Source organism: Pectinophora gossypiella, chromosome 11 (genome assembly GCF_024362695.1).
Source record: "Pectinophora gossypiella chromosome 11, ilPecGoss1.1, whole genome shotgun sequence".
In the NCBI taxonomy this organism is placed as follows: domain Eukaryota; kingdom Metazoa; phylum Arthropoda; class Insecta; order Lepidoptera; family Gelechiidae; genus Pectinophora; species Pectinophora gossypiella.
The window spans coordinates 12865000-12882178 of record NC_065414.1 but is presented as its reverse complement, the minus strand read 5'-3'; the positions used below and the strand labels follow the sequence as shown (position 1 = coordinate 12882178).

The following is a 17179-nucleotide window of genomic DNA, read 5'->3' as shown; positions in this document are numbered from 1 at the left end:
TGGAGAAAATGCACCCACCAAGTTTATCATAATACTCAAGCTAAACTAGTAATCATATTTTTGGAAAATATGTAATGGAAAAAAGTGTGCTATATACAAATTAATACAACGTAGAATTTAAATTCTGCATTTTACAAAAACGTTATATAATTTATAAGGCGAATAGATAATTATCATTCAGACTAATATTATTAATGGGAAAGTGTGTGTGTGTGGTTGTGTGTCTTGATTGTTCGTCTTACGGAGCGACGAATTGACGAGACATAGATAAATGTTGTCTCCTTTTGAGTTTGTATCGAGCATTCCGCAATTTTCAAGATAGAAAGCTGAATATTGGTATGCGAATTATTTGTGACTAAATAAAAGTGCATATTCTTTTGAAAATCTGCTCCCAACCCTTTCTAAGAGGGGGTGAAATTTTATATGGGAGTATTCGCAGTTTTCAAGGTAGGAAGGTAAATTTTGGTACAGTAGGGGAACCGTGTTACCCCGAATTTAACTCGAGCGAAGCCGCGGGAAGTACTTAATACTTAATTATGAAAATATCTCAGTCGTTATGTATCTTAGGACTAATCTCAAGAGCATTGATAATATTTATATAAATGGTGGGTCAGGTACTTACTAGTAAATTAAACCAATTATTTTCAGTGGCGCCCCTAGCAAAATATTTATGCGAGACCTCAAAGCGGCACCCCTCAGCCCCTTAAAATAAAAATAAAATATCGTTTACCATTCATATATTTCTGTTATTGTTTGTCATTCTAACCCGATGAAGTTACTTTGCGGTCAGAGTAAACCAGTCTTGATTTTGCCCCCCCCACTCCGGCGCCCGTTGCGGTGGCACAGTTCGCACCGCCCTAGGGCCGTCACTGATTATTTTATTAATGCATACCGTATGGTACATAATACATTACGTCTTAGAAAGATACTGTCAAACATTACTATACACACATAACAACACAATACAACAACTTAACATGATGTATCTGTCAAAAAATTGGACACACATTAACATTAAAACAAAAGTTAAAATTTCACTTTTATTTTATTGAAAACAATTATACAATATCAATAAATCACAATTATTTTTTTAAGAAATCAATATCTTTGATAAAATCTTGGACTTCTTGGCGGTGCATGGTCCAATTCTGACTAGCATCTGCCCAATCTTTTTCGGTTTTGTCAAACCAAAAGTATCTCCCTTTAAGAGACTGATCGACATCTAAGGCTACGTAGACTGGAGCTTCACCAGATTGGTCTAAAGTCAGCATACCGTGGTTGCTAGTCATGTCAGTCTGAACCATTCCAGGGTATATAGAATGTATAGAAATATTTCTACCAATCTCGTTTTGCTGAACTCTTGTCAATGCACACAGAGCAACTTTAGAAATCTTGTATGCCAATAATGTCATGCCTCTGAAATCACTTTCTTTAACCGTACCGTTTTTGACAGAAGTCAAGAACCATTCAACGAAAGCATCAACATCCGCCAGTTTAATATCCTTCTTGGTTAAGCGTTCGATCCAGTAAGCATTCGTCAAATTAGAGATATGGCCGCAATCACTAGAGATATTCACAACTCTTGCATTGTCTTTGAGTATAAGGGTATAAACACTCTTGAATGATTAGAATACTTCTGTAATTAGTATCAATTACTCGTTTGGCATCTTCGTAAGTTGTCTCCGTCATACTTGCAGTAATAATACCAGCATTGTTAATTAAAATATCAATACCTCCATGTTTCTGTTTAAGATAATCTGCAAGTCTTTTCACACTATCCTTGTCGGTGACTTCAAGTTGATGGAATTCTGGATTTAAACCTTCTTTCTTGAGATTTTCCACTGCTTCTTTACCTTTGCCTTCGTCTCTGGCTGTGACGTAAGTTGTAACACCTCTTTTGCACAGATGTTTGACAATGGCAAAGCCTATGCCTTTATTGGAACCTGTGACAACGGCAACTTTACCAGCCATTTCGTCGCGGAATTCAGACCATACTGAACTAGGACGTAACACAACCGATAAATATAAACAGCGATGATAAGGTGCACTAGCAATTTGAGATAAGGCCACTTAAAATTAATGACGCTTTCAGATATGAGTGTTTGTTTTAATTTGTGCGCTTGACAGAGTGCAGTGAAAATTTTAGTAATTAGGAGCAATAAAATACAAAAAGTGAAATAGACATTTAAATAAAAAATCTTCATTAAAAATAACAGAAATAATAAACTAAATAAAACAAATATAACCGCAGCCATCATTAAATTTAATTGTATAGAATAATTAACAAGTATAATCAAGCTGTAGGTAAATTACATTGTGAAGATCAATTACGTCTTCTATTAAGTAATTATAATTTACTACTACTAAACATCAGTAATGGATATTGATTAGTTAATATGTAAATAACAAAAATAACTCAATTATTGGTTGAAAAAGTTGATTTTCTTTAAATAGTTCTGAAGTTCTTTGCGATGCATAGACAAATTAATATTAGGGTTCGACCAATCCTTTTCTGTTTTGTCATACCAAAAATATCTTCCCTTGACAGACTGCTCGACGTCCAATGCTACGTAAACTGGAGCTTCACCAGATTGGTCTAAAGTCAGCTCGCCATAGTTTCCAGTCATGTCAGTTTGAACGAATCCAGGGTGGATGGAATTGATAGATATGCCTCTACCGATCTCGTTTTGCTGGACTCGTGTTAATGCACAAAGCGCCACTTTCGAAATCTTGTATGACAGTATTTGCATAGCTTCAAAATCATTTTCTTTCAAAGTACCATTTTTGACACAGTCCAAGAACCATTCAATGAAAGCATTAACATCTTCAACTTTGATATCCTTCTTAGTAAGGCGTTCAATCCAGTAAGTATTCTTCAAATTAGAAATGTGACCGCAGTCACTAGCGATGTTTACAACTCTGGCGTTATCATTGAGTATGGGGAATAAATGCTCTTGAATGGTAAGGATACTTCTGTAATTAGTATCAATTACTCGTTTAGCATCTTTATAAGTTGTCTTCGACATATCTGCAGGTGCAACGCCTGCATTGTTGATCAAAATATCAATACCTCCATGTTGTTGTTTAAGATAATATGCGAACTTTTTTACACTCTCCTCGTCCGTGACTTCAAGTTGGTGAAATTCTGGATTTAAACCTTCTGTCTTGAGATTTTCCACTGCTTCTATACCCTTGTTTACATCTCTGGCTGTTAAATAAACTGTTCCTACGCCTCTTTTGCACAATTTCTTGACAATGGCATAGCCAATGTCTTTATTTGAACCGGTAACAACAGCAATTTTGCCATCCATATTTTCACAAAACGTTACTGCAACAGAATGTATTACTTACTGGCGATAATAAATATCATAACACTTAAGTTGACACTGTTGAGACAAAGGTCATTTGTCGATAACAATTCACTTCACTTAAATGTACCTAATTAACTGTTTGTGGTAGTTTAAGTGCCTATCACAGTGGAACAATCTTCAATTATATCATAAGTGCCTAAATATTATTACGCTCATTACTTACTATAAAATAGAACGTTTATTTTATTTCAATAAAGAAAAAGAATTACTATAGCTTCTATTCGCATGCGCAGTACGAGTAAGATCTGTCAAAGTGCAAAAGCCAGTGCTGTGCTGATGCACAGTGATGCATGTGCATAGTGATGTATCAGTCGAGATTCGGTTGATCGATTCTATTTTGTCTAGTACTTCAGTACATTTTCTTATTGCTTTATTTATTTTTATTTTATGTTTTTCTTATAATCCTTACATAAACTTGCGAGACGTATCGACTTTTTATGAGATGTGTGTCGTAAGTATAAAATTCTCGTAATTCAACCAAATCTTTCTCCGAAGACACATATGCTCACAACTATATTCCAATTGGTTTAGTCAGAGGCGAATCTATCGGAAGATGAACTAAGTACCCACGCCGACCTGTCTGTTAGACCAACGTGTTAGGTGGTGAACCGTATAATGGTCGAGCTAACTGTGTTAGTGGAAACTGCACTTAAGATAAATTAATAACTCTTTGGTGTCTGGTACCGGGATTCGAACCGAGACGCTCCCCGTTTGAGAAGCAAGCCTGTATACCGGTTTTAAGTTGAGCAATGAAGCTGTTTAAAGCAACATACACGACGTACAAACAGTGTGTAGAAGTTGAATTGCGACGCTCGATTTAACTTTCACTTTGATGTCTCCTGTACCGATGTTTGCCAGTCGGAAGAACGTCGCAATAACGCTCTTGGAAGCGTACGTTTATCCTTCTCGTACAAATAAACTTCACTTTAAGTTATTTAGGCTTAAGTTATCGTATTAATCTTCTTGTGAATACTGTTTTAGTTTTGATCGTTGAGTCTGTTTCATAGAATAGAATAAACAGGTTGGAAGGGTTAAGGAAGTGTGCCAGGTGCGCCATACAGGTATGAGCAAATAGTTCATACTCCAACTTTGCATTCCACTTGTCCGCAAAAGAAGCTCCACGATAATTTATTGAAAGGTCATCTTGTGCATTATAATAAAATTAGCAGTGCAAAAAAAAAATCGACCACCGTGTAACGAGATTTCTCCTTATCACAGGTAAGCTAAGATGGTCACATCATCATCATCAGCCGTATGACGCCTACTGCTGGGCATAGGACTCCCCCAAGGATCGCCAAGATCGCTAAGACGGTATGAGCGGCTATTTATAAAAATGCTGCCTATCACGTACAATATATATTTTTGGTAAAGTGGCTATGGAATTTGATAAACAGTAGAGTTGTCGCAGTTATTTTGTTTACAGTATTAGTAGTAAAAGAGACAAAGGTTGAACGGGCGACAGCAGTCCTCATATAAAATGCGCGTTAGGCACTTTCCAACCTCTTTTTTCTATTCCGTGGTTCTATAAATTTGTGGCATGGTTATACAAAACGATGATAGCAGGTAAGAGCCCTCAGCGCTCCCCATTTTTGTGTCAAGTAGTTGATGCCATTTGCGGTAAATCTATGACAAGTTACGTAAAAAAAAACACGATGACGTAAGAGGTCGTAAGGTGGCCACAATTACTTAGGGTCTTATCTCGCTAGTATACAATAAGTGCTGCAATATTACGAGCCATGTCATGAATTATTTCTACCGCAATGCAAAATAATGTGTGTATATTTTAATGTTGTAAATGTATATGTGTGTCGTAGATTTTACCTAAATAAACTTTTTTATTATTATTATTATTATTAAATAAATATAAACAACGCCTGATGTCATTTTTAGAGCAAATACCGGATTGAGAGTTAATAAAAAACATAATATAACGTGGTTAGATGCTTGTCTTCTTGGACCTGTCGTAAGAACCGACAAACGATAAAAAATCTCTAAGAAAAAGTAAGTAGGTACACGCGCCGCGCGCGTCAATTAGTGTCAAATCTCAAATCAGATGAAAAACGTCGGCGTCCAGTTTCAAAATTCGAACATATATTATAAAATATACTGATAAAAAAGCAGCCCATAAAATTCAAGAGTAAAGTAAGACCGAGGGGGTTGAGGTAAACCTAGCTTAGTCATTGGTGGGGAGCGGAGGGTTGCCGTTCTATTCGAAGTATTATTCCTTATTATATGCCCAAAGTTTCCGACATACTTGTTATACTTGTACTGGCGAACCTGAAAGCCAATTAGAGGCATACGACATGCCATTTGCGTTAATCCTCCCGAATAACCTTTTTGCAGCTAAATGGACGATTTTTTGCCAGTCTGTCAGCGTAAATGTTGCTAACGTTATTGGAGGCAGTTTCATTTTTAAAACCTCCTGTGTGTAATTTCCTGGGTTTTTTTATGGCCTCTGCTTCTATGCTAGCTATAAATGTGGTAGTGTGAAGTATGCATGAAATGGAACGCGTCTTGCGTTGCGGTGATGAAAGAAAGGAACGGATGACGTGAGAGGGAAGGGAGAAGAGGATATATGGCGGAGAGTGACTGTGTGTGCGCGGAACAATTTTGTATTTTCTTTTTAAATAATAATTTAAATTAAAGTGTGTTCGTCGAAAAGATACCTTTTATTTTGAAAACCCGGTCCCACTTGAATAGGTTGAAAACTTTATGATAGTAGAACTCACAAGCCAAAACACACTCACATGCACATACTCATACACCTCGCACTGACAGTCCTTTTAATCACATACTTTTATTTTTTTAAATTTATAATCAAGCTTAACCCTGTTGTACATGTAAAAATAGCGGAGTCCTACGCCACAGGTATTTTTGTAACTACTGGGAAATATTTTGTTTTATTTTTATGCTTACAACACTGCCATCATTCTCTTACCTTAGCTGGTTGAGAGAATAAATTCTATGCGAAATACTACTCTGAGTTAGACAACTACTTACCCGTATTTAAGATAAGTCATATCATAAATCACGTCATTTAAGTACCTACCCTTTAGAAGAGACACCAAAGCTGGTGGTTTGATTTTAATAAATCTTGTTTACGTATCGTCGTGTTGGTGTGTCGGTTAGAAAACAGATTGCTGGCAACCGCAGCCATCGACGATAGAATCACATAGACGCCTACTATTTGATATTTCTCATAGAATTCATTCAGCCCAACAGCTAAGGTAAGCGAGGGAAATTCAGAATTAGAATCAGAATCATTTATTCAACTCGTTGAAGGAATATACGTCATTTCGCAAGGTGTTAAATGGTTGAGGAGCTTACAAGAAACTGCAACAGCAACACATCTTTTTAATTATTAATACTACAATAGTAGGTATACATTACCAGTTACTTAATAACTAGATGAACACATTTAATACCAGGCATTTTTATCATTTAGGTAATCATTAATCTCATAATAAGCTTTTTACATTAAGTAAACTTCACATGAATTTATTTTCTGACAAATTCAAAATATTATCTGGTATTTAATTGTAAAAACGTGTACATAACCCCAAAAAATGGATTTAATTGTTTTAAGTATAGGCTCCGTGGTCCAGTGGTTGATCGTTGTGCTCACGATCCGGAGGTCCCGGGTTCGAACCCCGGTGGGCACAAATCACAAAAATCACTTTGTGATCCTTAGTTTGGTTAGAACATTACAGGCTGATCACCTGATTATCCAAAAAGTAAAAAGATCCGTGCTTCGGAAGGCACGTTAAGTCGTTGGTCCCGGTTATTACTTACTGATGTAAGTACGTAGTCGTTACATGAGTCATGTCAGGGGCCTATGGCGGCTCAGTAATAACCCTGACACCAGTGTTGATGGGGTTGGTAATTCACCTCACAATCCACACGATAGAAGAAGTATAGGCTTTTAATTCTGCTAATTAAGTGAGGTAAGCTGGGTGAGGGAATCGTTCTGATTGGCTGTTTTTTCAACAGCGGAATATATCCGACCTATTTGTCTTGTGTGTGTGTGTGTGTGTGTGTGTTTGTATTTGTGTGTTTTGTCCGCCAGATTGTACTGTATCTATCATCATCTGTGTTAATTTGTTTTGTATGTTGTGTGCAATAAAGTATATTTGATTTGATTTGATGTGTCGGCGGAACCTGTCAGACTATAAGGAGTCTAGACGTTGTATCGCTGATGATTTCAGCCAACAGTCTGTTCCATACGCCACCCGCAACACATTTGTCGCTCTAATTATGTCAATCAATATTCCCAGCGCCTCACTGCTATGTCAAGAAATGAACAAGGGTCTGTTTTATTGACAACCAATATTATTTACGCGCATAACGCCCGTAAGGGTAGGCAGACACGCTTTTTTAATTTTGTCTTTCCGAATCGGGTGTAAAATACAAATGGGTGAACATCAAAATGTGTCAAGTTTGGTGGCGACTGTCATATAATTTTTTCGTGAAAAATTGGGGAAATTGGGAAAATTGGGAATTGAAAAATTCCTTTTTCATGTCGGAACCGAGGATCCTTTTGGATCTTTTTCATGTCGGAACCCAATTTTTCACGAAAATATAATATGAAACGCCACCAAACTTGAAATTTTGAGATTCACCCAAATACAAATTGATTTTTTTTTGTTTTTTTCATTTAATTTTTTTTTGTAACGCATTATATTCGTGGAAATATTTTCGTGGTATAATTAAAGTGATAAATAAACCATTATTATGAGCGTGTGACCTTAAAAGACCGTCGGAATTGGCCGACACGACACTACCTGCATACCATACCATGTAGGGCTACCATTTTACAAGTATATGCCAAATTAAGCGGGTTTCAGTTTGTATATTCAAACTTTGGTTATTCATATTCATATTCATTTATTGCATGACACAAACATAAATTAAGGTGGAACATAGTAAAAAAGTACATGTGACGCCCTGCAAGGGCACGGCAATATAAAACAGGCGACACTAGGTGCCTTATTATAATTATATTATAACAACTAACTAAATATTATTATTAAGTAATTAGGTAGGTACAAAATTATATCATACAGTTGTTTAGTGTGTGTACCGCACCACACGTGTAAAACTTAATAACAAGATTAGAAAAAGAAAAAAAAAAAAAAAACAACTTAAGAAAAAAGAGACATCAAAGCATTTAAGGCAGTTTTTTTTTTGACGTAACTTATTGTAATCACTGAATGAGGGAAATCATTGACCACGCTGGCGGGGTCCTTATCGGGGTTCTGAAGTGTTTGGTGTCGTGAGAGGATTGGCCGCCTCTTTGGCTAGAGTAATCGAGTCGTCGGAGTATAAGAAAGTGAAGAGAACGGAACGTAAGATTGTAGTAAGAGAGAATGCTATGGAAGGATAATGAATGTGGATTTGGTTGTTTATGGTATGAATTTTAAAAAGGTTGTCTATGATTATTGGGGACGACGCCATGAGCCGAACAGTTAGCGAGCTAAACACAGTTGGGCGCGAACCTCGGACACTTCTGCGGTACCCCAGGCCTGTTTTCTCAATTTTTGTACCGGGTGAGAGCCCTCAGCGATGCAGCCCAGTATTTAATGTAATTTCAAATGTACAATAAGTCACGTCAAAAATATAAAAAATAAATACTTACATGTCATACAACCAAATCTTAGGACTTCAAATCAAAATTTATTAGGCACAAATCTTCTGATTACTTGTGGCTCGGCTCTGTCCAGCCTATTTGGGATTACGGGCGTTTATTCGTGTATGTACGTGTTTAATACATAACACTTACAACAATAATTGGGCTAAGTTAATTAACAGCTGTTGTTTATCTCTAAAGCCAAACATAATGGTAATCTTGTTACCATCACCAAGTTTCTCAATTACTGAGTCTACACGGTTGTGACAATCGATTTTCAATTCTAATTTTAATGTGGTAATGTCTATATTTACGTTTAAGGGTGGGGTAACATTGCGGTTGCCCGCACGCGAGTTTCCGGGGCGTAATTTGTATTGTGGGGTAAAGGGTAACACTTTGTCTGTAATCTATGAAGCATTAATCCGTGTGTTTAGAGATTTCAATTTGTTAACCCTTACACTGACAGGCTAGAATCAGTCTTATAGCAAAGCTAAGTAAACATCTGACAAGAAGAAGAAAACAGGCGTTCGTGACTTTTTAAATTAATTTAGCTTGTTCATTAATCAGCCTCGGTGGTGTAGTGGTTAGAGCCTTAAGCTCACAATCTGGAAACTTGGGTTCCATTCCTGATGGGGACGTGGTCGAAGTTTTCATCTGATTATCCGGAAAAGAAGACGATAATGTGCTTCGGAATGCATGTTAAAGCGTTAGTTCAAACACCTGGAGATGTTTCCAATCCGCACTGGAGCAGCGTGGTGGAGTGTACTCCATACTCTTTCCAGTTGATTTATAGGAGGCCTGTGCCCAGCAGTGGGGCGTATATAGGCTATTTATAGTTCTATTCTTTTTCATCCTCTATGTTATTTCTGAGGTCTCAAACTATCTCCATACTAAATTTCATCTAAATTGATTCAGCGGTTTAAGCGTGAAGATAACATACAAACAGACAGAATTACTTTCGAATGTTTTAGGTTTAGTACGATCTACTTTGAATCGGCGTGTATGAAATGATTGCTGAATATGGAAGACGCAAGAGAAGTGTGTGGGGATCGATGCACATTAAATTCCGTAGTCTCTGCTTACCCCGATGGGAAGAAGGTGAGAGTGTAATATGTATGTATGAAGGCTCCAGCTGTAACAGCCCGAAAGACCTCTGCTACCTTGTAAGTTTTAATTCAACGATTAAACAGAAATTTTGCAAAAAAAACTGTGTATTTATAAGATCGGAGATTATTTTGAAGATAATGAATGCATGGGATTAACTATCTGGGAACTGTTAGACAGCCAAATTACAAAATTTTATGTTTTTTTTATAAAATGTCTAGGGTCCTGTGCCGAGGTTTTTGTTGCAGCTTATTTTCCCCGGATATGCAAGTTGCAGTAGATTTAGGTGGATGAGACGTTCGCTATGTACAAATTGACGATTCAAGCTATATTACTTACTGAAAAAAGATATTTTTGAATTCGCATTTGTAAGATCTCGATTACCATACATTTTTATGCCGAATACAATACTTTCCTAGACGATAAGTTTTAAACTCTGTCTTTGTTTGTTGCAGACAATAAAAGAACCGCGCACGAGGACCAACTTTTATTGCTGGACCGTCCAGTGCTTACATAGTGGTGTGAAATGTGCACAGATTTAGAAACCTATCATGAAGTTGGACCCCAAGTTATTTTGGACCCTCCTACAGGGAATAGTCCTCCTGCCCACAATAGCAATGAGAGGTAAGTGTTACTATATTCAGCCTTGGAAATTCATACATAATCACAAGATTTTGTTTTTTTTTGTTTTTTTTGACGTGACTTATTGTAGATTTGCCGCAGATGGCATTAACTACTTGGCCGGACAAATGGGGAGCGCTGAAGGCTCTCACCCGGTCATAATCACAAGACTATATCCCAATTGAGGTAGTCAGACGTACATCCTTCGCAAGATAAACTAAGTACCCATACAAATTCAAGTTCAAAAATATCTTTATCCAGCAGGTAACATAGTTACACTTAAAAACGTAATTTTTTACATAACGAACCTCCCATCCGCTTAAAACCGCCACCGCCGCCGCTACTGCAGCTTCTCACAACCTGTATAGCCGGGGAAAAGAAGTTGCAAGAAAAACCTCGGCACAAGGCACTAGACGTTCTTTAAAAAAACAAAAACAAAATATTGTTATACAAATTGAGTAATTTAGCTGCCTAATATCAGTTCTCAGACAGTAAAGTTAATCCCATGCATTCATTATCTTTTAAATAATCACTACTTCTATACATTACCGAGCATTCTGTTAGACCAACATATAGGTAGTAACTCATAATAAACAAGAGTTGGCCATAGAAAATTAAGCCTTGTAACTATTACGCTAAGGAAATGTGAATCGTATTAAAGGTTTCGTTTTTAAGTAGGTACTAGGTTTGTTTAGTATCATTATGTTTATACTTATATATTTTTTTAAGTTATATTGCACTATTGACTTATACCTGTATTGCACCGTCCCCGACTCCGATATGTAGCAATTTTGTCACCATAAAGTTGCCTGGAAGAAATTGCTATTTTGCAATAAGGCCGCCGATCGTGGTTCTCTTGTCACTTTTGTGATTGATGCGCAATATAGTGTCTTTTGTCTTTGTATTGTATTATTTTTCTTTAATCAAAGTTCAGCAAAAATGTTATTTTAAGAAGGAATTGATATTTGAAATGAAGTGATGCAATGAAAGAGTTTAATTAAGTCTAGGCGAGTGACCGCGGTATCCTAAAACAACGTTTAGTTATAGTAAGCTTCTGTTAGCTTTCAATATTTAGTTGGAGATTTCTCTCCATTCCATTTTCTACTATATTTATTTCTGAATCATTCAAAATGGTTCATAAATTACTTATGACTTATAAACCCTTTTGCCTTTCAACTGTTTTAAGACAGTAGTTAAACAAAAACTTTACAAAAAAGGTTATTATAAAGTTAGTGATTATTTAGAAGATATGAATGCATGGGATTAACTGTCTGAGAACTGATATTAGGCAGCTAAATTACTCAATTGTATACCAATATTTTATGTTTATTTTTATTTTTTTAAAGAACGTCTAGGGCCCTGTGCCGAGGTTTTTCTTGCAGCTTCTTTTCCCCGGCTATACAGGTTGTGAGAAGCTGCAGTAGTTTTAGGCGGATGAGACGTTCGTTATGTAAAATTGACGATTCAAAGTGTAACTATGTTACCTACTTATTTACGATATTTTTGAATTTGAATTTGAATTTGAAAAACATAGCTTAGTACATAACTGTTCGAATACCGGTGCGGTGGGAAAATATCACAAAAATCACTTTGTGATCCTTAGTTTGGTTAGGACTTTACAGGCTGATCAACTGATTGTCCGAAAGAAAATGTTCCCGGTTTCTACTTATTAATGTAAGTACGTGGTCATTACATGAGCATTGTCAGGATCCTTTGGAAGCTCAGTAATACCCCTGATATCAGGGTTGATGATAAAAATGTATAAAAAATAAAAATTATAGTCGAATTTGTTTTCGAATCATGTGATCATCGTGAGGAAACCCATATTCCCGAGAAATGCATTTACGGAGGTATATGACCTAACCTGTATTGGGCTGGGTTCCCTTCGTGGTTTGAAAGGTTAGACAGGCAGTCGTTTCTGTATAAAAACAAATCAAATGTCAAAAATCAAACGTTTATAGTGTCAAATCTTCAGGTTAGGTAAGCGGACCCTGTGGAAAACGGGATAATGCTAGTGAGATGATGATCAGATGACAGACGGAAAATTCTACTTGATATGAATTTAGAATCATGGTCTGAATCATCCCTCAAAGTTTTTGTTACGATGTCACACCCTGTATATCCCACTCCTAGGCACAGGCTTCCTCACAATTATTATTAACCGGAGGGGGTATGGAGCACACTCCACCACGCTGCTCTTCAGCGTTCGAAGGACGGAATCATCTTACTCTATCGGATTCAAGCCTGCAATGTGTTAGCTAAACAAAGGACGCGCTTCAACCAATTTTGACAATGTACCCATTGGCAATCGAATCCAGACTACAGAACGTGAGCCCTACGCTCTAACCACTAAACTACGGTGGCTGTTATACCTACGTAATATTATTCGTTATTACCCGACTTCAGTGAAACAAAAAGGAGGGTTATGTGTTTGACCGCTAAGTATGTATGTGTGTATGCCCGTCTGTTCCAACCTTACTTCTAAACCACCTATCAGAATTTAACAAATGAGGTGTCACTAGAAGCGTCTTGATTGTCCGGTGGTTATAGGCTACGGCTATCTTGTAAACATCACTATTCGGAAGAATTTCAGAGAAATATATCTATTAGTTCTTTTTTCCATACTTCTTAGAGCGTGACTTTTCCGTAGTTGGGTTTTAGTTTTTAAACTTTTATTTTTGTATAGTTTTATTTTACTACTAAGTACCTTTTTATTCATAGTACAATTATTGTTTTATGTAGACCATAGAGCAACACGGATTTCTATGTAAACAGATTTACCTGAATTTTATATTTTTATTATTTATTTTTATACTTGTATTGTGTCGTTATTTATCATGTTATTTTACCTTAAGGTTACCTGAAAGAAATTGTTTTTTGTTAAGTTGTTTGTGTTCACGTGCAACAAAGCGTTTTGTATTGTACTGTGTATGTAACTGGGTTGGCTTTTAATGAGCTGCTAAGTCTATTATTGGCAAGTCGCAAATTCAGTTTGACTCAACGACCGAGTCTATTACAGATTGACCCCAGCTTTGCTAAGTGAATTGCATCGGTTGGCACCGGCCCAATGGTATATGGTATATTCGTGGTAAAATCGGTACAGTAATAATAATATATGGTACCTAATGAATATGGCTTCGGGTGGAAATTAAAAAAAACAATAATAATTGAATAATAAATAATAATAATAAATAAATAATCAATTGGTGGAATAAATAATTTTGAATTTGAATTGGGAATGTCATACTTACAATACAAGAAATAAAAAAAAATTGCTTTTCAAAATTCTAGATTAACTAAATTAAATTCACCTTTTTTGGGGTTATGTATACGTTTTTACAATAAATTACCAGAAAATATTTTAAATTTGTCAGAAAATAAATTTAAAGCTCATGTGAAGCTTACTTTATGTAAAAAAGCTTATTATAAGATTAATGACTAAATGATAAAAATGTCTGGTATTGAATGTGTTCCTCTAGTTATAAAATAACTTGTAATGTTTACCCTCATTGGTTTTTAAAAGATGTGTTGCTGTTGCAGTTTCTTGTCATTTCTTCGCCTCAGCCATAACACCATGCGAAATGACGTAAATTCAAAAGGTTTACATTGACCTTCAACAAGTTTATCCATGAGAATTACGTTGAATAAATGATTCTGATTTCTGATGTTCTTAAGGTTTAGGGCCTGTGCCAACTACATCGTATCATACTGGAACCATGCTCAGACCGTGCCAGGCACGGGTATGCCCAATGTCACGAAGCAAAATATTCTCGCCGGGAATTGGTTACTTGACAGTTTTCGGATAAATATTTAAAAAAATACAATTGCCTATTTTATACCTCCTAAAATAATTTATTTTCTCGAAAAAGAACAAGAACAAAACACAAACTTAAAATAAACTAGGTTTGAAATAGTATATCGCGCCACAAAAGAAGTCAGCGGATTTTGATGAAACTAACTTGACAAGTCATAATAATTCTATGTAGAATCTGCGACAGTAGCGCCGCGGCCTTCGGGACTTCTTTCGTATACGGAGTATATTTTAAACATAGTTTATCCTTTAGTCTTTGTTTTGTAGTAACACTGATATTTTCTTCAATTATTTTACATTTCGCGCGAAAACGGTTGGACACGTGACATTTTGCCCAGTGACGTCACATTTCAACAAACAAACTGTCAAACTGCACAGCTTGAAACCAGACAGATAGTTTTTGTTTATTTTGTGAAATGTGACGTCACACGTAACTCAATCATGGCCGCCCGTGTTTCGGGTCTTGTAATACACAGATAAAAAATCGTATTCTTATTTTGTAAAATGATAATCGATCATCGATAATATAATCGTCAAATGATAAACTACCACATCTGACATATTTCATATTTTATTGTTACAATTGTCCAGTAGCTAATTCTGGCCGGTGTGTGGGCGTTGCGCCATAGAAATTCATACAAAGATTTTTTCTTTCTGTGCCGGGACGGATTCAAACCTAGTACGATACGGTGTAGTGGGCATAGGTCTTTAATACGATTTACTCTGATTTCTGGATGTGGAGGAAAGAAGAACTGTGTCAGGATCGAAGCAAATAAAATTCCATAATATCTGCTTATCTCGGCGGGAAATTAAAATTCAAAAATATTAAAAATATATATAGGTATAGCTTCTCAAATGAGTGTGAGTTTATGTGTACTTACAATATATTTATGTTTTATCTTTTTTGTGGGAGTCTCATATCCCCATTTAAACGCGGTAAGAACCCGTTGTTATGTGCTTTAATTATGTATTTATGAATTTGGTGGTATTATAAGGGATGGTATAGTGTCGTCGATATGTTTTAGTGGAAGTTGTCTGTTGCTATACTAAAAGAAAATCAATATTTATCTGCTGTTTGTCAAAAAGAAAGCGATTACAGAAAGAAATTTAGAATGTAGGTATTATTTTATTAAATTTCCGCCCGTTGCTTTTCCATCCCTTTAGGGGAAGATTTCCGGGGTAAATATTATTCTGTATTCTTTCCTAGGCCATAAACTATACCCGTACCATATTTCATCTAAAACGGTTCATCGGTGTATAGTAGATACACATGCATCCAACCCTTGCCAGCTACATTAAACCAGGTAACAGGGGGTGAAATTATTACCATTAACCGGGCACGTGATATGATTTCATCTACGATGCAAACATGTTTATGTTATAATATATTATATAATAGAACAACAAAAATCCTTAGTACAGCACATTCCAAGTTACTTTATAACTTCTCGGCATTTTCCTCGAAAAATAAGGAAACAACCGGCCTAAAAGCCTTACTAAGAGGAGATTCATTAAAAGTGCCAAGATAAAAATATTAGGAACATAAATCGAGATAGCAATTTAAGTTTGTCCAACGGCGTCTCTTTGGTAATGGAGACGGTCCCAAAGCAAATTCTACGAAAAGCCGTAAAAATTATTGCGTAAAATTGATCCGCTTAACCCCTTAAATGCCGGAACGCGGATCTCGACCAGACACAATGTAAAATCTATTGTGTCTGGTATCTCGGCATATGAGAGGTTAAGCCTTCTTTTAGAGGGATTAATTTTGTCACTTTCATGTTTAATATACAAATATTTGTAAAAAGCTTTTGTGACTCACCTTGTTTGAATTAAGTACCTACTTAGCTTCTTGTTACTTTCAAAGGTCAATGTCTTGGTAAAGCGTATTATATTAATTAATTTACCATGTTGCTGTTTACTTTGAACTCATCAGAGTGACATTATGTTAAAATCTGAGTAAGAAGTCGAGTTTTATTCGTGATAAGTAGGTAAAATATCACACAAAGAAATGGTAGTATGCATAGGGACTACAAGCTGGAACCTGACAGAGGGCAACAGTAACTGTCAGTACTTTTCAGAGGCGGAGGTCAGGAGTCCTAGTACTTTGAAATAGGGCGCGATCCCACTCGCGTGAGACAGAGTGAGTACTGCGGGGTGGAAGGCCAGAGGGAAACCACTGCCCTATTTTTCCCCAAAAAGTATCATGGAGATGCTACACCGACGAGATCGTAGCTCTTAAATTAGTGACGAGGTAAAATAGTAACTTACATTTACGTTAGTATGTTATATTGGCTAAGGCTATTGTATCCACATAATTGTGTGTAATGACATAATTTATATTATAATAATATGGCCATAGGTCACTTATAAACTTGGGGATAATATGGCCATAGACTGGTCACTTGGGAACTTCTGGATAATATGGCCATAGGCCAGTCTATTCGAAACTCGTGGGCAATATGGCGAGAGACTAGTCACTTGGATACTTGTGGAAAATATTATGGCCATAGGCTCGTCATTTGTAAAATTGTAGTCTAATGAATACGTATGTATGATGTTTATTGTAAAAAAATTGTATAATAGTACGTTAAAACTGTTTATCGTAAAAAAAATCTTTTATTATTATTATTATTAAATACTTATCAG

At 36.2% G+C, this 17179-nt stretch overlaps 2 protein-coding genes and 1 pseudogene across 3 annotated transcripts in view; 1 reads left to right on the top strand and 2 right to left on the bottom strand.

The window, feature by feature from the left end:
• LOC126370576 (limbic system-associated membrane protein-like) overlaps positions 1-17179 on the top strand; it is a 189368-nt gene that overhangs the window by 37570 nt on the left and 134619 nt on the right. The window contains exons 1-2 of one of the 2 annotated variants that reach the window (XM_050015523.1): positions 10032-10095; positions 10557-10725. In XM_050015523.1, coding sequence (XP_049871480.1) covers positions 10653-10725 — 73 coding nt within the window. In that variant the 5' untranslated portion in view covers positions 10032-10095; positions 10557-10652. Of the gene's footprint in view, positions 1-10031; positions 10096-10556; positions 10726-17179 lie in introns of those variants that run through there. The other variant, XM_050015522.1, reaches the window with a different exon arrangement.
• LOC126370603 (carbonyl reductase [NADPH] 3-like) lies at positions 1027-2147 on the bottom strand (annotated as a pseudogene).
• On the bottom strand, positions 2245-3637 carry LOC126370602 (carbonyl reductase [NADPH] 1-like). Its single transcript, XM_050015562.1, has 2 exons — positions 3535-3637; positions 2245-3328 (listed from the first exon to the last, which is right to left on the bottom strand). Exon 2 carries the CDS (start codon positions 3309-3311, stop codon positions 2421-2423), a length of 891 nt encoding a protein of 296 aa, XP_049871519.1. The 5' UTR covers positions 3312-3328; positions 3535-3637; the 3' UTR covers positions 2245-2420.

Excerpts from the sequence above, each read along its gene's own strand:
- LOC126370602 (XM_050015562.1), bottom strand. The coding sequence starts at position 3,311 with ATGGATGGCAAAATTGCTGTTGTTACCGGTTCAAATAAAGACATTGGC.